Source organism: Lygodium microphyllum, chromosome 27, assembly GCF_053477565.2.
Source record: "Lygodium microphyllum isolate KBCC chromosome 27, Lygodium_microphyllum_v1.1.10, whole genome shotgun sequence".
Taxonomy (NCBI): Eukaryota; Viridiplantae; Streptophyta; class Polypodiopsida; order Schizaeales; family Lygodiaceae; genus Lygodium; species Lygodium microphyllum.
The window spans coordinates 17,559,066-17,581,935 of NC_141161.1; the positions used below are offsets into that span (position 1 = coordinate 17,559,066).

At 41.0% G+C, this 22,870-nt stretch overlaps 1 protein-coding gene across 4 annotated transcripts in view; it reads right to left on the reverse strand.

The window, feature by feature from the left end:
* Window positions 1-3,266: 3,266 nt before the first annotated feature.
* Window positions 3,267-22,870, reverse strand: part of LOC148012100 (protein NUCLEAR FUSION DEFECTIVE 4-like) — a 90,473-nt gene continuing 70,869 nt past the window's right edge. For all 4 annotated transcript variants that reach the window (XM_087668902.1, XM_087668903.1, XM_087668904.1 and 1 more), the window contains 3 exons: window positions 7,188-7,291; window positions 4,255-4,384; window positions 3,267-4,171 (listed from right to left, as the gene is read on the reverse strand). In XM_087668902.1, coding sequence (XP_087525028.1) covers window positions 3,910-4,171; window positions 4,255-4,384; window positions 7,188-7,291 — 496 coding nt within the window. In that variant the 3' untranslated portion in view covers window positions 3,267-3,909. The remainder of the gene's footprint in view (window positions 4,172-4,254; window positions 4,385-7,187; window positions 7,292-22,870) is intronic.

The window sequence follows — 22,870 nt, forward strand, 5'->3', positions numbered from 1 at the left end:
GTAGTTCCTCCACCACTCCTAACAACCATTACCTCTTCATGGAGAGCAGCCCGTTTCTTTTATCACTTCTAATCCTTGCAATGGTTCATCATCTCTCTCTACTCTAGCAGCAACTTCACCACTGTCCTTATATAAAGTACTTTGAGAGATATCTGTAATAGCAACATTCTTTGTCCAGCCCATGGGGTGTAGTGACTCACTGCTTTGTTATATCACATTACATTGTTTGCTCCAAGACATGCCAGTCCTTGGCATCGAGGATGGTGCACTCGATGTGCATCACCGATAGGTTCACCTATGATCAAGAGTAGCACTTACAATAGTTATTTGATATAGAGAGAGATGTGTAGGTGGCTAAGCATTCCTTGGCCTCGAGGATGACACATCTTACCTAGGAGAGTGATGTTGTTCTTCATGTCAACCTCGTTGATTGTCACTAGTAGGTTTGGACCCATAATTAATAGTTGGACTTGTAGTTATTGGTACAAAGGGAAATGATATTGTAAAGTGTGAAGTTGAATAATAGAAGCATGATTTCTTTTGCCCCACTCTTCTCTTTCCATCATACTCCTCACTCCAGTCCAACTCCACCTCACTCCACCCTTCACTCTTTATTTCAACATTATGCAAACTTACATGTCAATATATTCTCGCTTTTCTTCAATATTTCTCTCTCTCAAACTCCTCTTTCCAACATTTCTCTAGTCAACACTTCTCTGAGGCTTCAACATTTCTCTCTAGACTTGCATTTCCCTTTGGACATGAACATCTCTCTTTAGACTTCTCTAATCTTGCATTTTCCTCATGGACTTCAACATTTCTCTCTCTTCTGGAGTCACATTTTCCTTTAGACTTTAGCATTTCTCTTCTTTTCTTCACACTTCTGTGGACTTGCATTTCCCTTTGGACTTAGTATCTCTCTCTCAACCTACATCTCCTTAGAGATTCTCCTTGGACCTCTCTCTCTCTCTCTCTCTCTCTCTCTCTCTCTCTCTCTCTCTCTCTCTCTCTCTCTCTCTCTCTCTCTCTCTCTCTCTCTCTCTCTCTCTCTCTCTCTCCGCCACAATCCACACACTAACAAGGAGATCTAATTGATCGAGCCATTCAGCTTAGTTGATCCATACGTCCTAGGCCTCGACACAGACACCGATGACACCTTCATAGACAGATACAGGGGGAGTATTGCTCGGGCTAGAGCTAGGCCCTCCATACCCACATGAGATTGTACCATTTGGAGCTCATTGTTACTAGAAAGAGCTCTATGTTTTACACATAGCCATAGTTAGTTTCCTTTCTTATTTTGTTTTGTACTACATATTTTGCCCAGACAGTTGTACCATCATACACATGATTGTAACTCATGGTCTCATAGGTCATTTTGGCCTTTTGTAGACGTTAATATATCATTCCCTCTCCCTCTCCCTCTCCCTCTCCCTCTCCCTCTCCCTCTCCCTCTCCCTCTCCTCTCTCTCTCTCTCTCTCTCTCTCTCTCTCTCTCTCTCTCTCTCTCTCTCTCTCTCTCTCTCTCTCTCTCTCTCTCTCTCTCGTGCACTTCACATTGCAATCTCCCTACAAAATCTCTCTAGACTCTAGCTCCTCTTGGCTTTGCCATTCTGAGCATTTTTGCATGCCTTATAGAGTTCTGTAGATTTCTTGGCTCATGCTCAACATTTTCAATCAAATAGCCCTCTCCATAGTTAATGGGATCTTTTTTGGAGCATGTCCATGACATTTTCAAATCTATTTCTATGGCATTCACAAAGACTTCATGGTTGTACAGTAGAACAAGTATACTACTCTAAGAAACCCATCGACCTTGTGTACAACTACTCTACACATGGATGAAAAGACAAACACATTGTGTCCCTAAATATGTCTTGGTTTGTCTACAATGGATAATCTAGACATCTTTGCTTATATTGTCAAAAATGACCATAGTCTTGTTGAGATAGAATCACCCTTAGCACATGGAGAACATGATTAAAATTGGTCATATTAAGATAGGATCACCCTTAAATAGTGCAAGGAAAATTTGGTTAAAAATAGACGTGTTGAGATAGGTGATTAGAATTAGTCACGTCTAGATAGGATCACCCTTCAACACAATGTGGAAAATTTGACTTCCATTCTTTTTGCTTGAGCTCCATTCATGATTTGAACAAGGTTCTACAACATACAAAATTGCCATGTGATGATGCACATTCAAATGCACTCCAAATAGATCACAATTTAAGAACAAAAGATAAACTTTATCTATGTTGGTAATTATTGAGGCTATGATTCATAAAGTTGTACTTTTTGCACATATATGTGGCCCACCACGTGCATTACATACCAAACCTGGATGATGTAAAATGAACCCTCTGCAATCATTTGTTAGTGAACCAGTCTCATAACAAAAAACTTAGTGGTGCAAGATTGCAATAAACCACAACCTGACACACTTACTTCCAAAATAGAGGATACATGTCATCTCCCTTCATATTGTACTAAAACTATGTATGTGCTCGTTTACACTTGTCTATGCAACAAGCAAAAGTGTGAGGGAATCCATGAGCAAAGAAAGTGTTGCACACCCAATCATAGTCTTGTGTAGATCCAAGCACGCTATACTTGGCACCACTCTATTCTAGGATGGATTGATCAATTAATGGTCTAGCCATATGGTCAACCAAGACTTCTGAAAGACTAAAATGATGATACCCTTGTGCCAATCATGTGACACTCATTCACATCATATTGCACACGTAAACCCCATTATTTAAGTTTTTTCTATTTTTCCTCCAACACAAAAAGAGGATACAAATGTTAAAGGAATTCTTTCACCCCATGAACTTGCTCAATTTGCAATTCTTGGTTGATAGCAACACACAAACATCAATTAAAAAATATGTTGGCACTGTTATGGGTAAACTCAACGTGGGAAGATAATATTCTCCATCCTTGTGCTTCTCACCAACATAGGCCTCTCAACATGCCCTCTAGAGTTTGATTGACTCTTTTCATATGACCATCTTTTTTAAGGTGATCAGTGATTCTCATAGTGTGGACTTTATTTTTCATCTTTTTCGGTGAATACAATTTTCAGAACTGATTGTCGAACTTTCTAATAGATCATTGCCATGATATATAGTTCATCAACAAATTTATATGCTAGTTCAAGTATTTGTACTTCTGTTCTAGTAAGAAAACAAAGAGTACTCCTTGTTAGTCTATCAGTAATCACCTAGACAGCACCATGACCCTCTTAGTGGGTAAACAAATGGTAAAATCCATAATATCAACTACTTTTGATACCAGTGTGATACCGATGTGATAAAGAATACATGAGCAAAAGATGTGTTTCTCCACCCAGATATAGCCTCATACAAATTCAAACCTAGTAGACTTGGAACCTGCTCCATTCTGGGAGGAATCCGCCTAACTCATCACACAACATGTCAAAAATCATAGCGAGGACTAGTAACTTGATGAGCTTAATGAGCTTTTCGTGTGGTTATATCAGTTTGTTAGGCTTCTCAACACAAAATCATCAAATTTGAGGCTACTAACACGGTACAGTTTCAATATTTTCTGAATCATGAGCGTATCCTGCAGATGTATGTTCAGAAAAACCCTTCAAAAAATTTCTAAGAAAATCTAGTATCCCTCATTGTACACGAGCTGTTCTGTTGCTGATCTACTTTCCAAGCCATTTGAACTTGGATTGAGGTCCATGTGTATATGAAGGCAGGATTAGTAAATGCAATTTTGGCCTATATCTGATGATAATCACGCATGGGTTTCCTCGCAGTTGCATGTTAACAAACAGAGTACAGTCTCCATTTCACTTCCCCAAAATTTGAGGATGAGAGGAAGGAAAAAAACTCAAAATTTTGCCATAAATCTCCTAGGGAATTCATTGTACTGTCATATTGAAGTCAGAAGACGTATATGACCTCTTCTGAAATATACTTTCTTAGTACGGTATGTGAACCATGAGCAGGCAACTGCACCAACAAAGCATACTGAAGCCAATGACAGCAACCCAAACTCAAAGCATCTTTTTCCGTAGCAAACATTCTCCTCCAGAAGATCATGAGTTTCTTCACGGTACACAAGTGCCTCCTTGTCATACAGGTACCCTAACACCTTGGCAGACAACAGGTATGAGGCAACTGTTGGTCCTAGCCTGCAAATTTGTAGCATATTTTTAATGACTGAAAAGGATTGTGTTTTAAGTACAGAGAATTCTTTAAAGGATGTCTTACATACCCAAGAAATTTGTACAGAGTAGCCACTCGTCTTAAACCAAAAACCTCCGATATTACTGTGGGTGCTAATGTCCAAAACGAACCATAAGCCAAACCAACTATAGCAGATCCAATGAAAAGGAATGGCACGACTGCACAAAAGTGAAGCAGTAAATAAGGTCCACAGAAGATTACTTATTGCTCACATGACTATTTCAAATCCAGCTAGTTGTGCAAAGTCTTTGACCCTTTTTCGAAGCAGTTGTGCCACAAATATCATAACGTTGATATGCTTAACAGGCCTATATGAGCCTAAATCAGTAGATCTAGATGTGCACCTTTCAGAACTTGCAGCTGGCAAAAGTTTTCCTTGTGTAGCACAGAAACAGCCAGATTCTAGTATACAAAGTAGAATTAGTGAGATCGTCACACACCCACAAGCTTTCACAACCTGAGGTGTGTTATGTTAGAGATTTGGTTAGCTCTAGGAGGACAGCAGCTTAGTGCAGGTAATTATCCACAGTTTAGGCATCATTGCCATGAACAGGAGCATGTTGGGCAGTTTTGGCAGGTTAGGCAGGCAGCAGATCAGCAATTTGGGCAGGTAGGGCAGTATGGGCAGTCAGACAGGCTAGTGGCACATTTCCTGCAGGCTGCAGCATATGTCGCAGCAGGTTGGTCAGCAGGAGCATTTGGACCATGTGCAGCAGCAGTCGGCCAATTTTGACTGGCTGACCTGCATTATTTTATGTATATTTTTCCTGCTATTCAATAGCAGCCCTGCCCCCTGGTCATTTCTGCTTCTTGTTTTTCGTGCAGGTTGGGAGGGATCCAGCTGTTCATACATTCACAGCCCTTTGAACATATTCTGCCCTCAGTATTCATCAGCATTCATTCTCTGCAGTGTTTAACATTCTCTCTCTCTCTCTCTCTCTCTCTCTCTCTCTCTAGGTTCACTTCTTTCATTGAGTCCAGTCATACATCGCTGCACTTTGACATGGTATCAATGCATTGTTGAAGGGATAATTGATTGTGGGCAGATTTGAAGAGGAGATTTCAGTGTGATACCAATCCTGCATTTTTAGTGTTCAAGAGCAAGCAAGAGGGCTGTGCATTGACACAACGATGGAACAAGCAGGAACCATGTGGAAAAGCAGATTTATTTGTTGTTTTGTGCAGGAATGGCTATCAAAGAAGGAGAAAGGATACGTTTCCAATCTTTGTACAGGTTTGAGTTTTTTATCACCTTCCATAGCCGAAGGAAGCCCCTAGCAAGCTGCCTTTTTGGAGTCAAAGGGGGCTGCCCATTCTTTGTGCGAAGCTATTCGAGTGATCATGTCTTCTGAAGCTGATATGGAGTTTCAAGCTATTATTGACCGCAAGGTCTCAGTGCTACAAGCTCTTCCACAGCATTAGAAGCTTAAAGGTGACAACTATTACATTCGGGAGGTGATGATGTTGGGCATATTCGAATCTTATAATTTGGTGGAGCTTGTGACTAAAGTCATTGATCATTGATCGATTAAGGATTCTTCCATACTTTCTCAAAAGGAGAATATGCAGCTAGCAAAGGTATAGGCAATTGGAATAAGCTAAATGCCCATATTCGCTTGTTCCTCTTTCTCTCTTCCACACTAGATATGATTGCTCACATAAAGCATCTGACCAATGCTCATGAGCTATGGTCGGAGTTGGACCAGCTTTATAACAAGATGACTGCGATGAAGCAGGTTTCTTTGGAGGTATGGATGCAGACTTTGAACCTAAACAAGTCCGCTTCCATGTGTGAGAATGTGAACAAACTCCAACAATTGCAGATGCAATATCAGAATGCTAGAGAGGCTATTACTTCCGAGGATATGGTGATCACTTTTTATCACAGTTGCCACCCCGATTCAATGCGTTCTATTCCATCTTGATTGCTTCAGGATAGACAGACCCTTGATTTCTATTCCACCTTGATTGCTTTAGGACAAACAAAGGCCCTTAACTGGGAGGAGCTGGTTCCTATGGTCTTGGATTAAGAAGAGCAATTAAAAAGTCTCAATCCTTAGAAATCAAAGACTCTTACAGGTCAATCTTCCCAAAAGAAAGGGAAAGGAGGAGCATGATAAAAACAAGGACAAGGAGTTGGCTTGCCACATATATGCTAGGCTATCCGGACAAGGATAAGGACACCGAGGAGAACAAACCTACAAAGAACTCAGGAGCGGTGGCAGCTCCATCACCAGCTTTCCTTCATCTAGAAGTAATCGAGCCTTCTACATTGAATCCAACTGATGCACCATTGATGGCCCCACACTCTTGAGAGTGGATTGTAGACAATGGCGCTTCCCACCATATGACCCCTTCTATAGAAACTATTTGCCTATATGTGTCAAATGCATAGGTATATTCTTATTGGTGATAGCTCATCTGTTCGTTTCTAGGGTAAAGGTGGTATATAGTTGATTCTCAATAGGCAAGGTGGTGCTCGTACTCATGAGGTTCTTTACATACCAAGAGTGGGCTATTATATTCTTTCAATGAGCAAGATTTGTGAGCTTAGTCTCACAATTTTGTTCGATGTAGATTCCTTCAAGATTCTTGATGGTAAGACTAGACAAATGTTGTGCCATGGGCATAAGGAGAATGGTGTCTACAAGATGCAGAGTTCCATAGACCTTTCTTCCTTACATCTTTCTTCATAGTCTCAAACCGAGCTGTGGCATGCTCAATTTGGCCACCTCAACTACGAGTACCTTCAGAAGTGGATTGCCAGATGTTAGGGTGAGCCATTACCCTTCTATGTCCTACATTAGGGGCAAGCATCATCAAGATTCATTCCTAGCAAGGATTTATGCTCTGAACTTGAAAACAATCATAAACTGTGGACATACACAACAATGCCCACTTGACAAGATAAATCAAAAGTAAAATAAAAGTGACAAGAGGTAAGGCCATCTCTTCACTTACAGCCTGTGGATAGGAGAAGACAGCAAAGACACATGGCCGTTTGAGAAATAATAAGGCAGATTGGCCTTGGGATGCCAGCATTCATCATCAAATCAGATCCATACCTGCACCATCATGAGAAGGCACTGTCAAGCGAAAACTTAATACTTTCTTTAAGTCCTTTACTCCAGTAAACAGTCACCGAAATGTGGGTACATACTTGTTCAAGCACTTATTCCATGAATCGCATCCTACTTTGTATGAAGCTTTAAATTTTCTGTTAGCATAAAACTAGTCTTTCATTCTTTTCACCTACATAACTTTATGGCTGTGTAAGGGAAAGAAAAACAGAAAAGGAGGGAGGGCAAATAATGTGGGTGTACAGCAAATGATTTATAGAAATTCAAACTAAAGTGTATGAACTGCTTAATTTGATGCCATTGATGATGTCAAAAGACTGGCCAAGCTTGCACAATTGTATACATTGATTGCATGGATGTACAACTGATTGCCTTTTAACAACATGGGAACATAAAAATAATGCATAAAAAATAGAACATAAACTTAGTTAAGTTTTTCTACTTTGTAAGAGCATCTGGTTAGATGTCACTTATGGTGTCAAGAGGCTTTCTTGCCTCAAAAAAACTCCTGCTATTATTTAGAAGGGAACCATACATATTAAAGTAAGGAAGTAAAAAGCTAGTACATCCAGACTGGAAGCTCTAGAGATAAGCAGAATATGTACGAAAGATAAAAATGCTACGAAACAAAGGGTGACTGAAATACCCAACATAGGGAACACTCCTCTAAAGAAATACCGTAATCATGCTTCACCAGAAAGGGGGTGGTGTCCAGCCAGCAAGAAGGCCCTACAGCACTGCATTGCATGATGGGATGCACCCTGTATCATATCCTGATGACCGTTCAGTACATGGACAAGATCTACCATGGTCAACGGGCATACAACAGTCAAAAGTTTTTAGTTTTGATCAGATGGCAAACTTCAATTAACTGGCAAAAGTCTGGGATTTAGGCAGCCCCTTACTCACAGGCAAAGCCCCCAAATAAGGACAAAGTCAATTGGCCAATGCTCATTCTGCTGATGGAGAGGAGAGGATTGGAATGTCAAGATTGTGGGAGAGAAGGAAGGAGTCTCACTTGTATCTTTCCTGCTTGCACAATGGGGGAATACACACAAAGATGGAGGCTGAAAACAGTTTTCCTCTTCTTAGTTGTGTAAGCCAAAAGAACTCAAGTACATAGAAATAGAAGAACCCTATATATGGGTCTCAAACCAAACTCAACTAACTAAGGTGGCATACTAACTGAGCCACGAACTAGAGTAGATAAGGATAGCTGTCATCTAGCTATTATTCATGGGCGGTGTACCAACCGAATCTGTAACTGACAAGTCGGTGACATAAATGCACAACGGTCACCCTGGCATATCACGAGTGGAGCTTGATATCTCAACACTCCCCCTCGAGCTCAATCCCAATTCCTGCACACCAAGCAGGTCTCTGAACTTACGCAGCTTCTCTGCACCCAATGCCTTCATAAATATATCAGCTACCTGATCCTCTGTGCTGACATAAACTAGATCAATAAGACCTAGTAAAACCCTCTCCCACACATAGTGATAATGCACCTCAATGTGCTTTGTTCTAGCATGATAGACTGGGTTATTTGCCAAGTGTATACTACTCATGTTGTCACAATAAATGACAACTGGCCCATCTGTAGGCTGATGCATATCATAAAGTAGCTTATGCAACCAAGCTACCTCACATGCAGCCATTGCTGCGCCCCTGTACTCAGCCTCTGTGCTCGACAAGGCAACTGTAGGCTGTTTCTTGCTGCTCCAAGTGACTGCAGCACTCCCAAAAGAGAACACATATCCACTGGTAGATCGTCTATCAGAAATACTACCAGCCCAATCAGCATCAGTGTATCCATGCAACTGTATCTGAATCCCAGTCTCATAAAATAGTCCATACTGCAATGTGAACTTCACATACCTGAGTATGCGTCTAGCCGCATCCAAATGCGGTTTCCTTGGAGCTTGCATAAACTGACTTACCAATCCAACAGCATAGCTCAAATCTGGCCTGGTAATAGTCATATAAATCAAACTTCCTACTATGCGTCTGTACATAGTAGGGTCTTCGAGAAGCTCACCTGCATCTGTGCTCAACTTCACATTCTGCTCCAAAGGAACTGAAATAGGCTTACAGCCTGTCATCCCATATTTGGACAGCATGTCCAATCCATACTGCCTCTGCAAGAGCCATATCCCACTTGGTGATCTAATCACCTCAATGCCCAAGAAATAACGCAGCTCTCCCAAACCCTTCATCTCAAACTTTTGCTTTAATAGCATTTTCACATGAAGGATATCTTCATCACTATCACCTGTGATAATCAAATCATCAACATAAATGACAAGCAACATAATACCTTTCTTTGTTTTTCTCACATAAAGTGAGAAATCTGCCTTGGAAATCTGAAAGCCAATAGTGACAAGATATTGTCATATCTTGTCAGACCATGCTCTAGGTACTTGCTTCAAGCCATACAAGGGTTTCTTCAACCTCCAAACAAACTCAGGATGAACAGCATGCACATAACCTGGTGGCTGCTCCATATAGACCTCTTCTTGAAAATCACCATGCAAGAAGGCATTCTTTACATCCATCTGATGTAAAGACCATCCCTTTGATGCAGCCATAGCAATGACTGCTCTTACGGTTGCCATCCTTGCAACCGGACTGAATGTTTCTTCATAATCAATGCCATATGTTTGTGCATACCCCTTGACTACTAATCTTGCCTTGTATCTGTTCACAGAACCATCTGCATTGTGCTTCACCTTATAAACCCACTTACAACCAATTGCATTCTTATCTTTAGGCAAAGGTACCAATTCCCATGTAGCATTTGCTTCCAAGGCATCCATTTCTTCATCCATGGCTTTCTCCCATTTTTCTTTTCCTATGGCTTGCTCAAAAGAAGTGGGTTCTGGTTCCTATATCACTTTGACCATATAGGCATAGTGAATGGCTGTAAATCCATCATATTTCAGCCTATCCACAGGATACCTAGCTCTGGTAGACCTGCGCAAAGTAGGTTCACTTTCAGGTGCTCTCAAAACATCCCTGGTCTTCCTTACTCCAGGTGTAACAATAGAAAGAATACCCAACTCATCATCAATGCTCTGTTCTGAGCCACTGGATTCACCATCCACATAAGAGTGACCTGCATTCACATCAAACATGGGCTGATCTACCTTCTCTTTTCCTTTTCGTGATACCTGCATACCACTATCTGCATTGCTTTGAGAAGATTCTCCTAATCTCAATCTGCCTGTCCATGGCAAAGAATGTGAACCACTCCTAGAGGACGCTCCAGGTCCACTAATATCTTGTGACTGCTGCTGTGAATTTTGTGCAGCATTACCATTTTGTGCATCTACATTATCAATCACATTTACTGGTTTATACTAGCTACTCATCTCATCAAAAACAACATCTCTGCTCACTGTAAACTTACGAGTAGAAGGGTTATAGCATCTATACCATTTTTGCTGCAGAGAGTAACCAATAAAGATGCACTTCTCAGCTTTTGGATCCAACTTGGATCTCAACTCATCTGGCACATGAACATAGGCAATGCAACAAAAAATTTTCAAATGAGAAATATCTGGTTTCCTACCAGTATACCTCTCCTCTGGAGTCATGCCATGTATTGCTGCAGTGGGAGTCCTGTTCATTATGTAGACTGCTGTAGCAACTGCCTCAGCCCAGTAAAAATCTGGCAGGTCTTTTTCATTGAGCATAGCACGAGATACCTCTCCAATATGTCTGTTTTTTCTTTTTGCAATTCCATTTTGCTGTGGGTTATAACTACATGAATATTGCTGCTTTATGCCATGCTTCTGCAAGAACCTTGCAAACTCATTTGAGAGGTACTCTCCCCCTCCATCTGACCTTAGGCATTTTATTTGCAGGCCTGTTTCTTTTTCAACCATAGCTTTAAGAGTTTTGAAATGCCCAAAAACTTCACTTTTCTTTTTCATAAAATACACCCAAACTTTTCTGCTATTGTCATCAATAAAAGTGACAAAATAATGACAGTCTCCAATAGATACAGCTTTAGTAGTCCACACATCAGAGTGGATTAATTCCAATGGCTTCTTACTCTCTTGGACATGTCTAGGAAATGGTTTCCTTGCCTGTTTTCCAAATTGACAAGCTTCACACACCTTATGCATTTCTGCAACCTTAAATTTAGGCAATCCTGCAATAATATTTTGGGCTTGCATTGATTTAAGTCGCTGTACATTAACATGACCAATGCGTTTATGCCAGATATCAATATCTGCAACTACACCGGTCCTATATGCAAACATTGCTGCACTCAATTCAGGCATGTATGCATCCAACGTAAACATTCTGCCCTTCTTCTTTCCTTTTGCTATCAAACGACCTTTATTTTTCATATCCTCAACAAAGCATCCATGAGAATTAAATCTGACCTGCAAGTTCAGCTCAACCATTTGACCAACAGAAACCAGGTTCTTAGTGATATTCGGGATATGAAATACATCCGACAGGTATTTCTTTTTCCCATCCTGCATAGACAAATGAATATTTCCAATCTGCACAATAGGATGTGCAGTATCATCACCAGTCTCCACAAATCCTGGTTTTTCCATTTTCCTTGCATCCTACATCCATTCTGCATGATCTGTCATATGGTTTGATGCACCTGAGTCAACATACCACACATCATTACTTTCTTCTGCACTTGTCACAGAATTGGTCATGTGCTGCACCATAAACAAATGCTCATTTCTGTCATCACCCTGTCTACTAGAAGATGCATAATCCCCTTGTTGCAATTTTTCATTCATGATGTCATTCTGCTTTTTATAGCAGTCTTTAGCCATATGACCCATTTTACCACAGTAGTAGCATTCAATATTACTGTTTGCATTTTGGCCTCTTTGCTATCCACCACGACCTCTTTGGCTCCCCCTGCCTCTAGAGTTACCCCGTCCTCCTCCAAAGACTGGTTTTCTTGAGTTTGCTGCATATTCTGATTTCTACCACGGCCTCCAGATCGGCCTCCTCTACCTCTGCCTCTACCTCTTCCAGCATTTGAGTAGAAGACAACTTCTTTTGAAGTTCCTCCTGAAGAAGATGCACCACCATTTCTCTGCTCCTCAGAAATTAGAAAAACAATCAACTCCTCAAAATCAGGAAATCTTTCACGGACGGAAATGGATGTTCGGAACTGTGCATAATCCTTTCCTAGACCATTCAAGGTCACAGAAACTAAATCATCATCTTCCACTGGTGACCCAATGGAAGCAAGTGCATCTGCAATCTTCTTCACCTTCATGTGGTAGTCATTGATGCTCATATTTTCTCTTTGCACATTATGCAACTCTTGCTTGAGCTACATTTTCCTAGCTTGCGTATTTGTGCTATACATTTTTAACAAAGTATCCCATGCCTCCTTTGGCGTACTTGCATCTTGAATATGCACAATCATAGAGCCTGAAATGCTGATAGACAGCCAGTACATAACTTTCCTGGCTCTCTCATGCCATGCTTTCAATGCCTGCATTTGCTGTTGATTGGGAACATCAGGAAGAACTGGTTCTTCTTCATTTCCTGCAACGAATTCCCAATATCCTTTTCCCATAAGGAAATTCGTTATTCTAAACTTCCATGCTTGGAAGTTGTTCTTGTCAAGCTTTTCAGTGACAATCTGTGAAAGAGAATCAGACGCCATTACAGAACACTGCAAAAAATTCTGTCACTGTAAAAAACACAGCTTCAGCCTCACAAGGGCAAATCTGCAAAACTGACGAAAGTGGTATTTGACCACACAGTCACTTCCTAATGACGATTTTGCATCAACTGGCAACAAGGATGATTCTGTAACTCCCAATGTCTCTGCGCACAGGCATACGATGCAATTTCTATAGTAACTTTTCACCGACCTGTAGAACAGTGGTCGCATAGCATAAAACAGGGCATTTTCCTGAGTGCGTGCAGAAAACTTCCGTCTCCAAAACAGGTCCCGAAATGGCCTCAAATCAAAAAAACAGAGCAACCATGGGCTAAAGCCCTCTCCCGCAGCATATACTGCCCTCTTGCTACACCGCGAAGGGCGTCTCAATCTGAGACAATGCACTCTTGCACTTTCCGGCTGTGCTACCTGCAGAGACTTGCTCCCAAAACAGAAAAATGAAAGCAACACTGATCCTCTTACCAAAACACCGCGAACTTGGTTTGCTTTCTTGAGCTCCTTACCACGAACAAGGCTCTGATACCATGTCAAGATTGTGGGAGAGAAGGAAGGAGTCTCACTTGTAGCTTTCCTGCTTGCACAATGGGGGAATACACACAAAGATGGAGGCTGAAAACAGTTTTCCTCTTCTTAGTTGTGTAAGCCAAAAGAAACTCAAGTACATAGAAATAGAAGAACCCTATATATGGGTCTCAAACCAAACTCAACTAACTAAGGTGGCATACTAACTAAGCCACGAACTAGAGTAGATAAGGATAGCTGTCATCTAGCTATTATTCATGGGCGGTTCACGAGTGGAGCTCGATATCTCAACATGGAAATTGTGGATCCCCACTTGTTGACATTCTCTATTGTTTAGGTGGATTGACGCAGCGGAACTTCATTTGGGTTGGAAGAGATGTGACCCCAAAAAAAGCCAAAGTAGCTTGGTCATGCTCATTCAGCCATAGGTGACAATTGGACTTTGTGAAACTTTCTTGGTAGAGCAGCACACTGTTGTGCAAACTTCTAGTCAAAGATTTGTTATGCTTGAGTGGCACTGCCAATAAGCTGTTGTACATTCCAGATCTGTCTGTGCATGCTGTTATGCCCAGTCTATCTTTGTAGTCAATACATAGCACTCTCATATTCTCTAGTCATGCTGTTAATCTCTCAATAGAAGACTGCTAATGTATTCTGATAATAGTTGAGATCTTCTTCCATTGCACTCCCTCCTCCTTGTGCTCCTTATCTCAGAGTTTGAGTTCACTTTCCTTTCAATATCTTTGTCACACTTGATCTGTTCCTTGAGTGTGTTACTATGCATGGCTCCACATCGGTTCAAGGCAATGGTCACCCAAACATATTGGTAACTGGATTGGGGATGTAGCCTCCAGCAACCCCACTGAAAGAGGCCACATGAAAACACCAACGAGTCCTACTCCTGAGACACCAAAACCATGCACTTGAGACCTCATCATTGTCTTGCTCTGCACTTCATGCTCTCCACAACACCAAGTCACTGGCAATAATCTTCTCTCACAATCACTTCCTCGTCTCACATCCTCTTCATGCTCACTCTGTGCTTAGAAACCACAACAGCAAGAACATCTCTCAACTCCTGAGAGGATATCTCTTGGTGACCGAGCCCTGATCCCCTTCAAGGCACAGCAGAACCACAATTAATAAGAACAGAGCACATTAACACAAATAAGAGCCATACTTAAAGCCCTTGACAAGAGGAATTAATCCAGAAACACCAACACATCAAAAATTCCAAACAATTCAAAAGAAAACAACAACTTGCAAGGCGCATATACTCCCACAAAGATCTCAAACACAAGACCACCCGATAATGATCAATAGGTCACATAGAAACACTTCGTACCCATAGCTTATAGATGATCACATACAATATAATGATGAAAGGATGATAGACAAGACAGAATATGATTTTATGATCACATACAATATAATGATGAAAGGATGATAGACAAGACAGAATGTATACTCTGGCCAAAGACTATTTGTACTCACAAAGTGATGATACATTGAGCATAGGCATAAGCTGAATACAAAATGAAAGAGAGTGATGTCTGGAGTCAAAATGCCCTCTTAGGTAATGATGAGAGGAAGAAATGAGCCTACACTTAAGGTACTAGAATCTTGTGTCATGAAGGGAAGCAGGGGGTCCCTTGTATAGGTTTTTGGTAGGTTGAGGAACGCTCAGCTTCATGACTTAAAGCGTAAGCTTTCAATAGTACCTTAAACCTATTTACTTTTCTTCTCATCATGAATTGCTTGTTGTTGAGTTAGCTGCAATGGAGCTTCTATGTGGAGATGCAGGTTGAGAGAGAGAAGAGATAGAGACACACGATTGTAGTACTGAAGAGTGTACCTCAATAATGATTTTAGATAGGTGTATGTACTATGTACAACCTGGCCCTTACGGGCGGACACGAGCACTACCCTTTATCCCAACAACCTCCCCCCTAAAGGCAATGTGCCCAAAGGTAGAGGAAAAGAATCAGCTAAGTCTAAGTATGTACAAAGCTGAAAAGACTATACCTATCCAATACCCATAATCTGCCAGTAATGGGCAAACCTCTCTGCTGGAAAACCCTTCATGAGAAGGTCTACAAGGTTATCATTAGTGTGCCAACTCAATCTCTTGCTGTCAAGTACCTCTCTAATGAAGTGATAATTCACCTATATGTGTTTTGTCTTTGTATGAAAGACAGGGTTTCATGCTAACATGATAGCACTCTAACTATCACAATGGAGGACAGGAACCTCAATAATCCCAAGCTCAACAACCAAATGTGACAGCCATAAGGCCTCTTTGCATGCCTTGGTGGCAGCCATATACTTTACCTCTGTAGTAGACAGTGTAACACACTTCTGTAGCCTGAATATCCAAGAGACAGATCCCCCTGTAAAGGTAAGCACATACCCTATAGTGGACTTCTTGCAGTCCGCATGTCCAGCATAGTCTGCATTCATAAAGCCAATGACAAATGCATTCTGCTTACCAAAGTAAATGCACAAATCCTTGGTGCCCCTGAGGTATCTCATAATACCTGTCACTACTTTCCAATGCTTCTTGCCAGGGTTTGCCATGTATATGCTAACCACTCCCATTGCAAAGGCAATGTCTGGACGTGTAGCAACCATAGCATACATCAAACTGCCAATGGCTGAAGCATATGCAATCTTGGCCATTTCATCATCAGATGTAGGGTTGTCCTCTGCACTGAGTTTCACATATGGAGAACCATAGCATACATCAAACTGCCAATGGCTGAAACATATGCAATCTTGGCTAATCATCAGATGTAGGGCTGTCCTCTGCATTGAGTTTCACATATGGAGGCAATGGTACTCCGATTGCTTTCCTCCCCTCCATAATGAAACACTGTAAAATCTTGGATACATACTCCTACTGAGATAGATAGAGTAACCCCTTCGATCTATCTCTGAGTATCCGCATCCCAAGAATGTGATTGGTATCATCAAGATCCTTCATGTCAAAGCTACCATGAAGACTTTGTTTCAATGAATCCAAGGCATGGGTATCCCTGCCAACAATAATCAGCATGTCATCAATATACAGAACCAAGATAATCAGCCTGCCATCTACTGCCTTCTTGGTGTATAAGCAATGATCAACTTGACTTCTCTAAAAGCTCTGAGACTGCATGAAAGTATCAAATTTATGATACCACTGCATATATATGTCCTCATGCAGATCACCATGTAAGAATACAGTCTTTACATCCATCTGTATGAGCTCCATATCTTCAGCTGCAACCAGGCCCAAAATGGTTCTTAGAGTAGTCATCTTGACTACGGGAGAGAAGATCTCGTCAAAGTCAATTCCATGTTCTTGCTTGTACCCCTTTGCAACCAACCGTACTTTGTACTTTGGCGAAGAACCAAAAGTGACCATCTTGTAAACCCACTTGCATGGAGGAGTTTTCTGCCCTTTAGGCAGCTGCACCAAGTCCCAAGTACCATTCTTATCAAGCGATTCCATTTCCGACAGCATGGCCTTGAACCACTTCTTGTTGTCCGCTGGTCTAGTCATTGCTTACTTGAAGCATGACGGCTCACCACAATCAGTAACCATGACATAATCTGCAACATACTATGCACTAGGAACAAACCTATTTGGCTGCCTTGAAGGTCGGGTTAACCTACGCAGTGAAGATTTTGCATTTGTTGGCTGCTGGGCTTGCAAATTTTCATTTACAGGTTGTTGTCCTGAAATACGGGCCTATAATTTTACATGTATAGGTTGCTGTCCTGAAATATGAGCCTACAATTCTGCATGTACAGGCTGTTGTCTTGTCTTGAAATCCCAGTATGCTGTCCTGACAGTTCAGGCTCTCCTAACTACATGTTTTTAGGCTGAAACTGTGGTGTATCATGGGCAATACCTTGATGGTCATTTCCAACACCATTTCCTGCATTTTCAAGAGTATTTACAGCAGGTATACGCTATTGTCCACTAGGAACAAATGGCTGTCTAAAAGGTGCATCCTCCTTGAAAACAACCCACTTGACTTTCTCAATCTTCTTGGGCTGCTTATGCATGCGATCTTCACAAAAGATGGCATCATTGCTGCGTACTATCTTTCTTTTCTCGGGATCCCAAAGTCTATACTCCATCTCACCCTTGTCACTGTATCCTAAGAATGTGCATTTACAGGACTTTGGTTCCAGTTTGCTGCGTTATTCTTTCTGTATGTACACAAAAGCCTTGCAGCCAAATACTCGCAAATGAGCATAAGAAGGTGGCTTGCCCGACCACTCTTCCTGAGGGACTCTCCCCCCCAAAGACCTGTTCGGTGACCTGTTAATCATATGAACGGCTGTCATAACAACCTCTGCCCAAAAGCCATGGGGTAATGCAACATGAGACAGCATCGTACGGACCTTATCTTGTATGGTGCGATTCATATGCTCTGCAACTCCATTTTGGGGTAGATTATGAGGGGCGGTGAGCTTCCTCTTTATCCCCTTGCTGTCACAAAATGCCTAAAAGACTTTGGACACATACTCCCCACCGTTGTCAGAGCGAAGACACTTAAGTATCTTATCAATTTGGTTCTCAACCAATGCCAAGAATTTTTGAAACCTGTCAAGCACTTCATCCTTGCAATGAATAGGGTAAACCCATACCTTTCATGTAGCATTATCAACAAATGTGATAGAGACAAAGATTTCAATGAAAGAGACTTTTTATGAGATGTCTGCGCATGCTTACCGTAAACACAATGATCACAGTGCTCAAAAATCAGCATAACGAAGACAAGGCAAGTAACCCAAACGAGGAAGTACTTACATTCATGTTTGACTCATGTGTCCCAATCGGCCTTGCTACAAGGAAACACTTGGCTACTTGGTCACGGCAACAACATGGTCATGCACACTAGATACATGGAGAGAATACAAAGTATCGTTGTTTGAGCCTCTTGCAATAACCCTAGATCCTTTGTAGATCTTCCATTTCCCATCGCCAAAGATGGTATGAAATCCATTGTTATCTAGTTTTCCAGTACTAAACAAGCTCTTCTTGAGCTGAGGTACATACCTTACATTCTGAAGAGTGAAGACAGATCCATGTTGAAACTACAGTTGCACACTTCCAATGCCTGCAATGTTACATGCATAATTGTCCCCAAGATGGACAACACCATATCAACCTCATGTATAGTCTGTAAACCACTCATGGTGACGGGTGACATGAAAACAGGCACCTGAATCCAAAATCCAATTGTGCATATCATCATCCATATTAGCTATCAAAGCATGTGCACTGAAACATGAAGAGACGAAGAGTATATTATTCCCATTGTCGCTTTCATGGATGACTACATTCACCTTTTCAATCTTTACACTGCTCTTCTTAGTAGACTGACTCTTTTTCTTCTCTTCCTTGTTGTCATCCGTCTTCTTGCCCTTCTCTTTCTCTTTCTTCCATTTATAGCAGTCACGTTTGAAGTGACCCTTCTTGCCACAGTGATGGCATTCAACATTATTACTACTTGATTTATTGCATCCCTTGCTATCAGATTTGCCTTTCTGCTGTGATTTGCCTTTAGTATGCAAAGCACTGGAAGACTTACTGGATGCATTGTTCTACCGATTCATTTCTTCCATGAGTAGAGCACTCTCTATATCAGCATACAAAAGCATAGCATTAGAATTGTCCATAGCAGTCCTGAAGGTATTCCAGCTTCTAGCAGAGTGCAAAGTAAGAACGTAGCTTTGAACTCATCATCAATATTGAACTTCAAAGTGGCAAGCTGGCTGAAAATGGAGTTAAACTCACTAAGGTAAGTAGACATTGCAGTACCCTCTTTCATTCGCAAATCCATGAGTTTCTTCAACCAATAGACTTTGCTTGCAGCACTCTTCTGGGCATACAATTCTTCCAGTCGCTTCTAAATGTCATAAGCAGAATCCAATCCTTCAATGTTAAACAGCAAAGCATCAGAAATCGATAGCTCAATGGTTGAGCGTGCAAGCTCATTTAGCCCATCCCAGTCGTCTTGCTCTACATCAGCTGGTTTTGTTCCCTTTACTTTAATCGGCTTTGCTTGCTTCTTCTACCACAAGATATTATAGCACTGCTTTTGCCAAACTGCAAAGTTGTGTGCTCCTTCAAGCTTCTTGATATGCATAAGATGATTGTCACCGCTGATAGCCACAATTCAGCCAAATAACTGTATGACAGTAAATGATAGCTAATGTCAAGCAATGGAAGCTCCAAAATCCACTCAATAGTATGTTAGGAATATTCCCAAGTATGTAGTAGCAAGAACATACATCAGTTCATTGCCCAAAATACCTCAAAAGCATTCAATGATAGTAAACATACCAATTTCTTAACAAAAACAGGTCCAGTCCTGAAATTCCTAACAATACAAGTGACTATCCTGCAATTCAAGAGTGCAGTCCTGAAATTCCTGCAATTCAGGAGTGCAATCCTGACATTCAGGAAAAATCTGTCCTGAAAATTTAGAACTGAAATAACCTCTCAGATTGATTGAGATTGAGCTCTAAAGATTATGGAAAGCTGCTCAAAACATCACCATAATATTCTTGCATAGAAACATATCAAATTTCCTAATAGTGAGGTATACTGTCCTAAATATAGAAAACTGTCCTGAATGTACAGCAATAGACCTGTAGGTAAAGCTAATCCAAAAATGAGCTTTAATCACTATTCAAATGCATTCCAGATCAAATCCAAGCATGTAACATCAACCATGAGCATGAATACTTGGTTTAGAATGCTCGAGACCAAATCTAGAAGCAAGACATAATGCATAAGCAGTCAAAATGTCATTTAGCCCTGTTATTCCAGCAGCCAAATCTTTGTCAAAACCAAGCAAAATGATGACTCTAATCACCCCAAAATGATCTCTAATCATGGACATAACATCTCCAAGTCATGTAGTACCAAATGGGCATCAGATAGTCATCACATAAGTGAATCATAAGCATTATTCACTCAAGAAATAGTTGCTGCCTTGTTTATTACACATCTGAATACTGTGTATTTCAAACTTGAAGCTGAATGTATATCAGCCCCAAGTGTAATACTACACTTCAATGCTCAATGCTAAGCATTAGATGCAAAGTCTGGAGCACAACCATGATGCCAAATGAAGAGGAGCAACCGCTGTAGGTCTTAAGCATGCTGAAAACCATATCCGCATACCCACGTTGATGACGCCTACAGCCCTAAAGGGATTGGAATGCTAGTCCAAGTGTTGGAGATGATGGGGAGGGTCCCCAAGTGGCCAATGATGGCTGCCAACGAGCTCAAATGAAGAGGGAAGCTTCAAGCTTCAAGAAAAAGCTTCAAATCTTGCTACCTTACTTGCACACTCTTCACAGTGAACTCTTCTTTAACTTCAAGCTCCTGCACCTGAAGAAATGCCAAGCTTCTGATTGCCTGAACCAAGCTCTGAAACCACTTTGTTGAGTTAGCTGGAATGGAGCTTCTGTGTGGAGATGTAGGTTGAGAGAGAGAAGAGATAGAGACACACGATTTGTGATATTGAAGAGTGTGCCTCAATAATGATTTTAGATAGGCATATGTACTATGTACAACTTGGCCCTTACGGGCGGACACAAGCACTGCCCTTTTTATCCCAACACTTGTTGCTGCCCAAAATGGTGTTGAGAGACTGCAGCCTTGTGTGATGATGTCACCCAGATTGATGATGCTTCTCTTCTAGAAGTTTTGGTATGGCATCATTACTTATGTAATCTCAATCCTACTGTTAGATGCTAAGCAATGGACTTATGCTTTATAAGCCTTATATCTTATACCTTATACCTTATAAGCTTATAGCTTATCTTTGTAGTCCTTTCCACGTGTTTCTATCTTGAAAATTATTCCCTTGGTTTTTGCAAAAAAGTAGCTACTCCCCATGTAGAGAAACCCTCTGCTTTCCTATCCTCCATTTGTCAAAGTGTACTACCAATAATTTGCAGGAAACATAGCTCTGAGATGATAGGCCGTAGGAATAGAAACTTTTTTCCATGAAAACTTGTGGTTCTTATGCCTTAGCCTTGATATATGAGCACCTACATTCCAAAAATTCATTTTCTTTGGAGTATCGAGGCTCCTTAAATCCAAATCTTCTTGACACAAAACTGGTACCCGCTCCTAGCAACATCTTGAAGGTACCTACAATGTCCACTATAATACATATATCAATGTGCTTACCATGATAAAAGCTCCCTTCAATGGAGTAGATCAAAGTTCAAGAGGAGATCTACGTTTGTTAACAAATGAACCCTAGCTAGCATGTTGAATCTACAAGGAGATAAACTTGATTTCCATCACCATCACTAGAGCATCTCGTTACAATACTTCATTAGCAAGCTCTTTTCCTATTCCCCATTTTTCTTTTCCAGAGAAAAGTAAAAATTCTATTAGCACACCTCAGAACCAAAAACAAGTACAAAGCAGCCCTATAAGGACTTCCGTATCAAGTAAAAATTCTATTAGCACACCTCAGAACCAAAAACAAGTACAAAGCAGCTCTATAAGGGACTTTCGTATCAAGAATTACATAACAAGGGGAGGTCTATTACAAAAGTTTGAGTGATACCCACTCAAGAGGTCTATAATGCATAATGCAAGTACAACTAATGAGAATGACTTACTGAATGAGTGTGGGGATGAGCTTTATAGGCTTACAGTAGGTGGTATTGGTAGGTGGAGAAAAGTGGAAAGGGACCATGGTAATCACCAACCGTGGTTTTAATAAACCATGCATACATGACCTAGTCTAAGCTCAAGACTTATTCCATGTCTTCATCGGGCTATTCCTCCTCACTGATGACTATTTTCCATAACTCTTGATCTTGGTGAGCTCAAGCATGACTACATCAAGCTACCTCTAATCACCACTAATGATGATCACTCATTCAATCATCTGGAGGCCTTTCTAAAGATGGCATTCAAAAGATGGTGAAGGATGCTGAATTATATGTTGTTACTTTCCCAGTTGGTGAACAATCCTTCCGTTTCACAGCCAGATGCCCAATTAATAAGGCCATTCCAAAAGCATCAATGACATCACTTTAGATGACTTAACGTTAACCATTCAATCCTTGCAGCTTGAAAGGAAACAAAGGCTTCTGAAGCTTCAAGGTCTGGGAGTTTCCCTTATTGAACTATAGAATCTGATGGATACCTTGATGAAAACCTGACCCCACACCTTGCTCAATTGTTGTTCTGAAAGAAGGTATCTGTAAAGGGAGATATGACACTGAAAGCAGGCCATTATGACTAAACCATGACTAAACCATGAAAGCTTTATGCTAAACATGAACCAAAACGAATGCCCTATAAAGCCATTTGTCAATATATAACC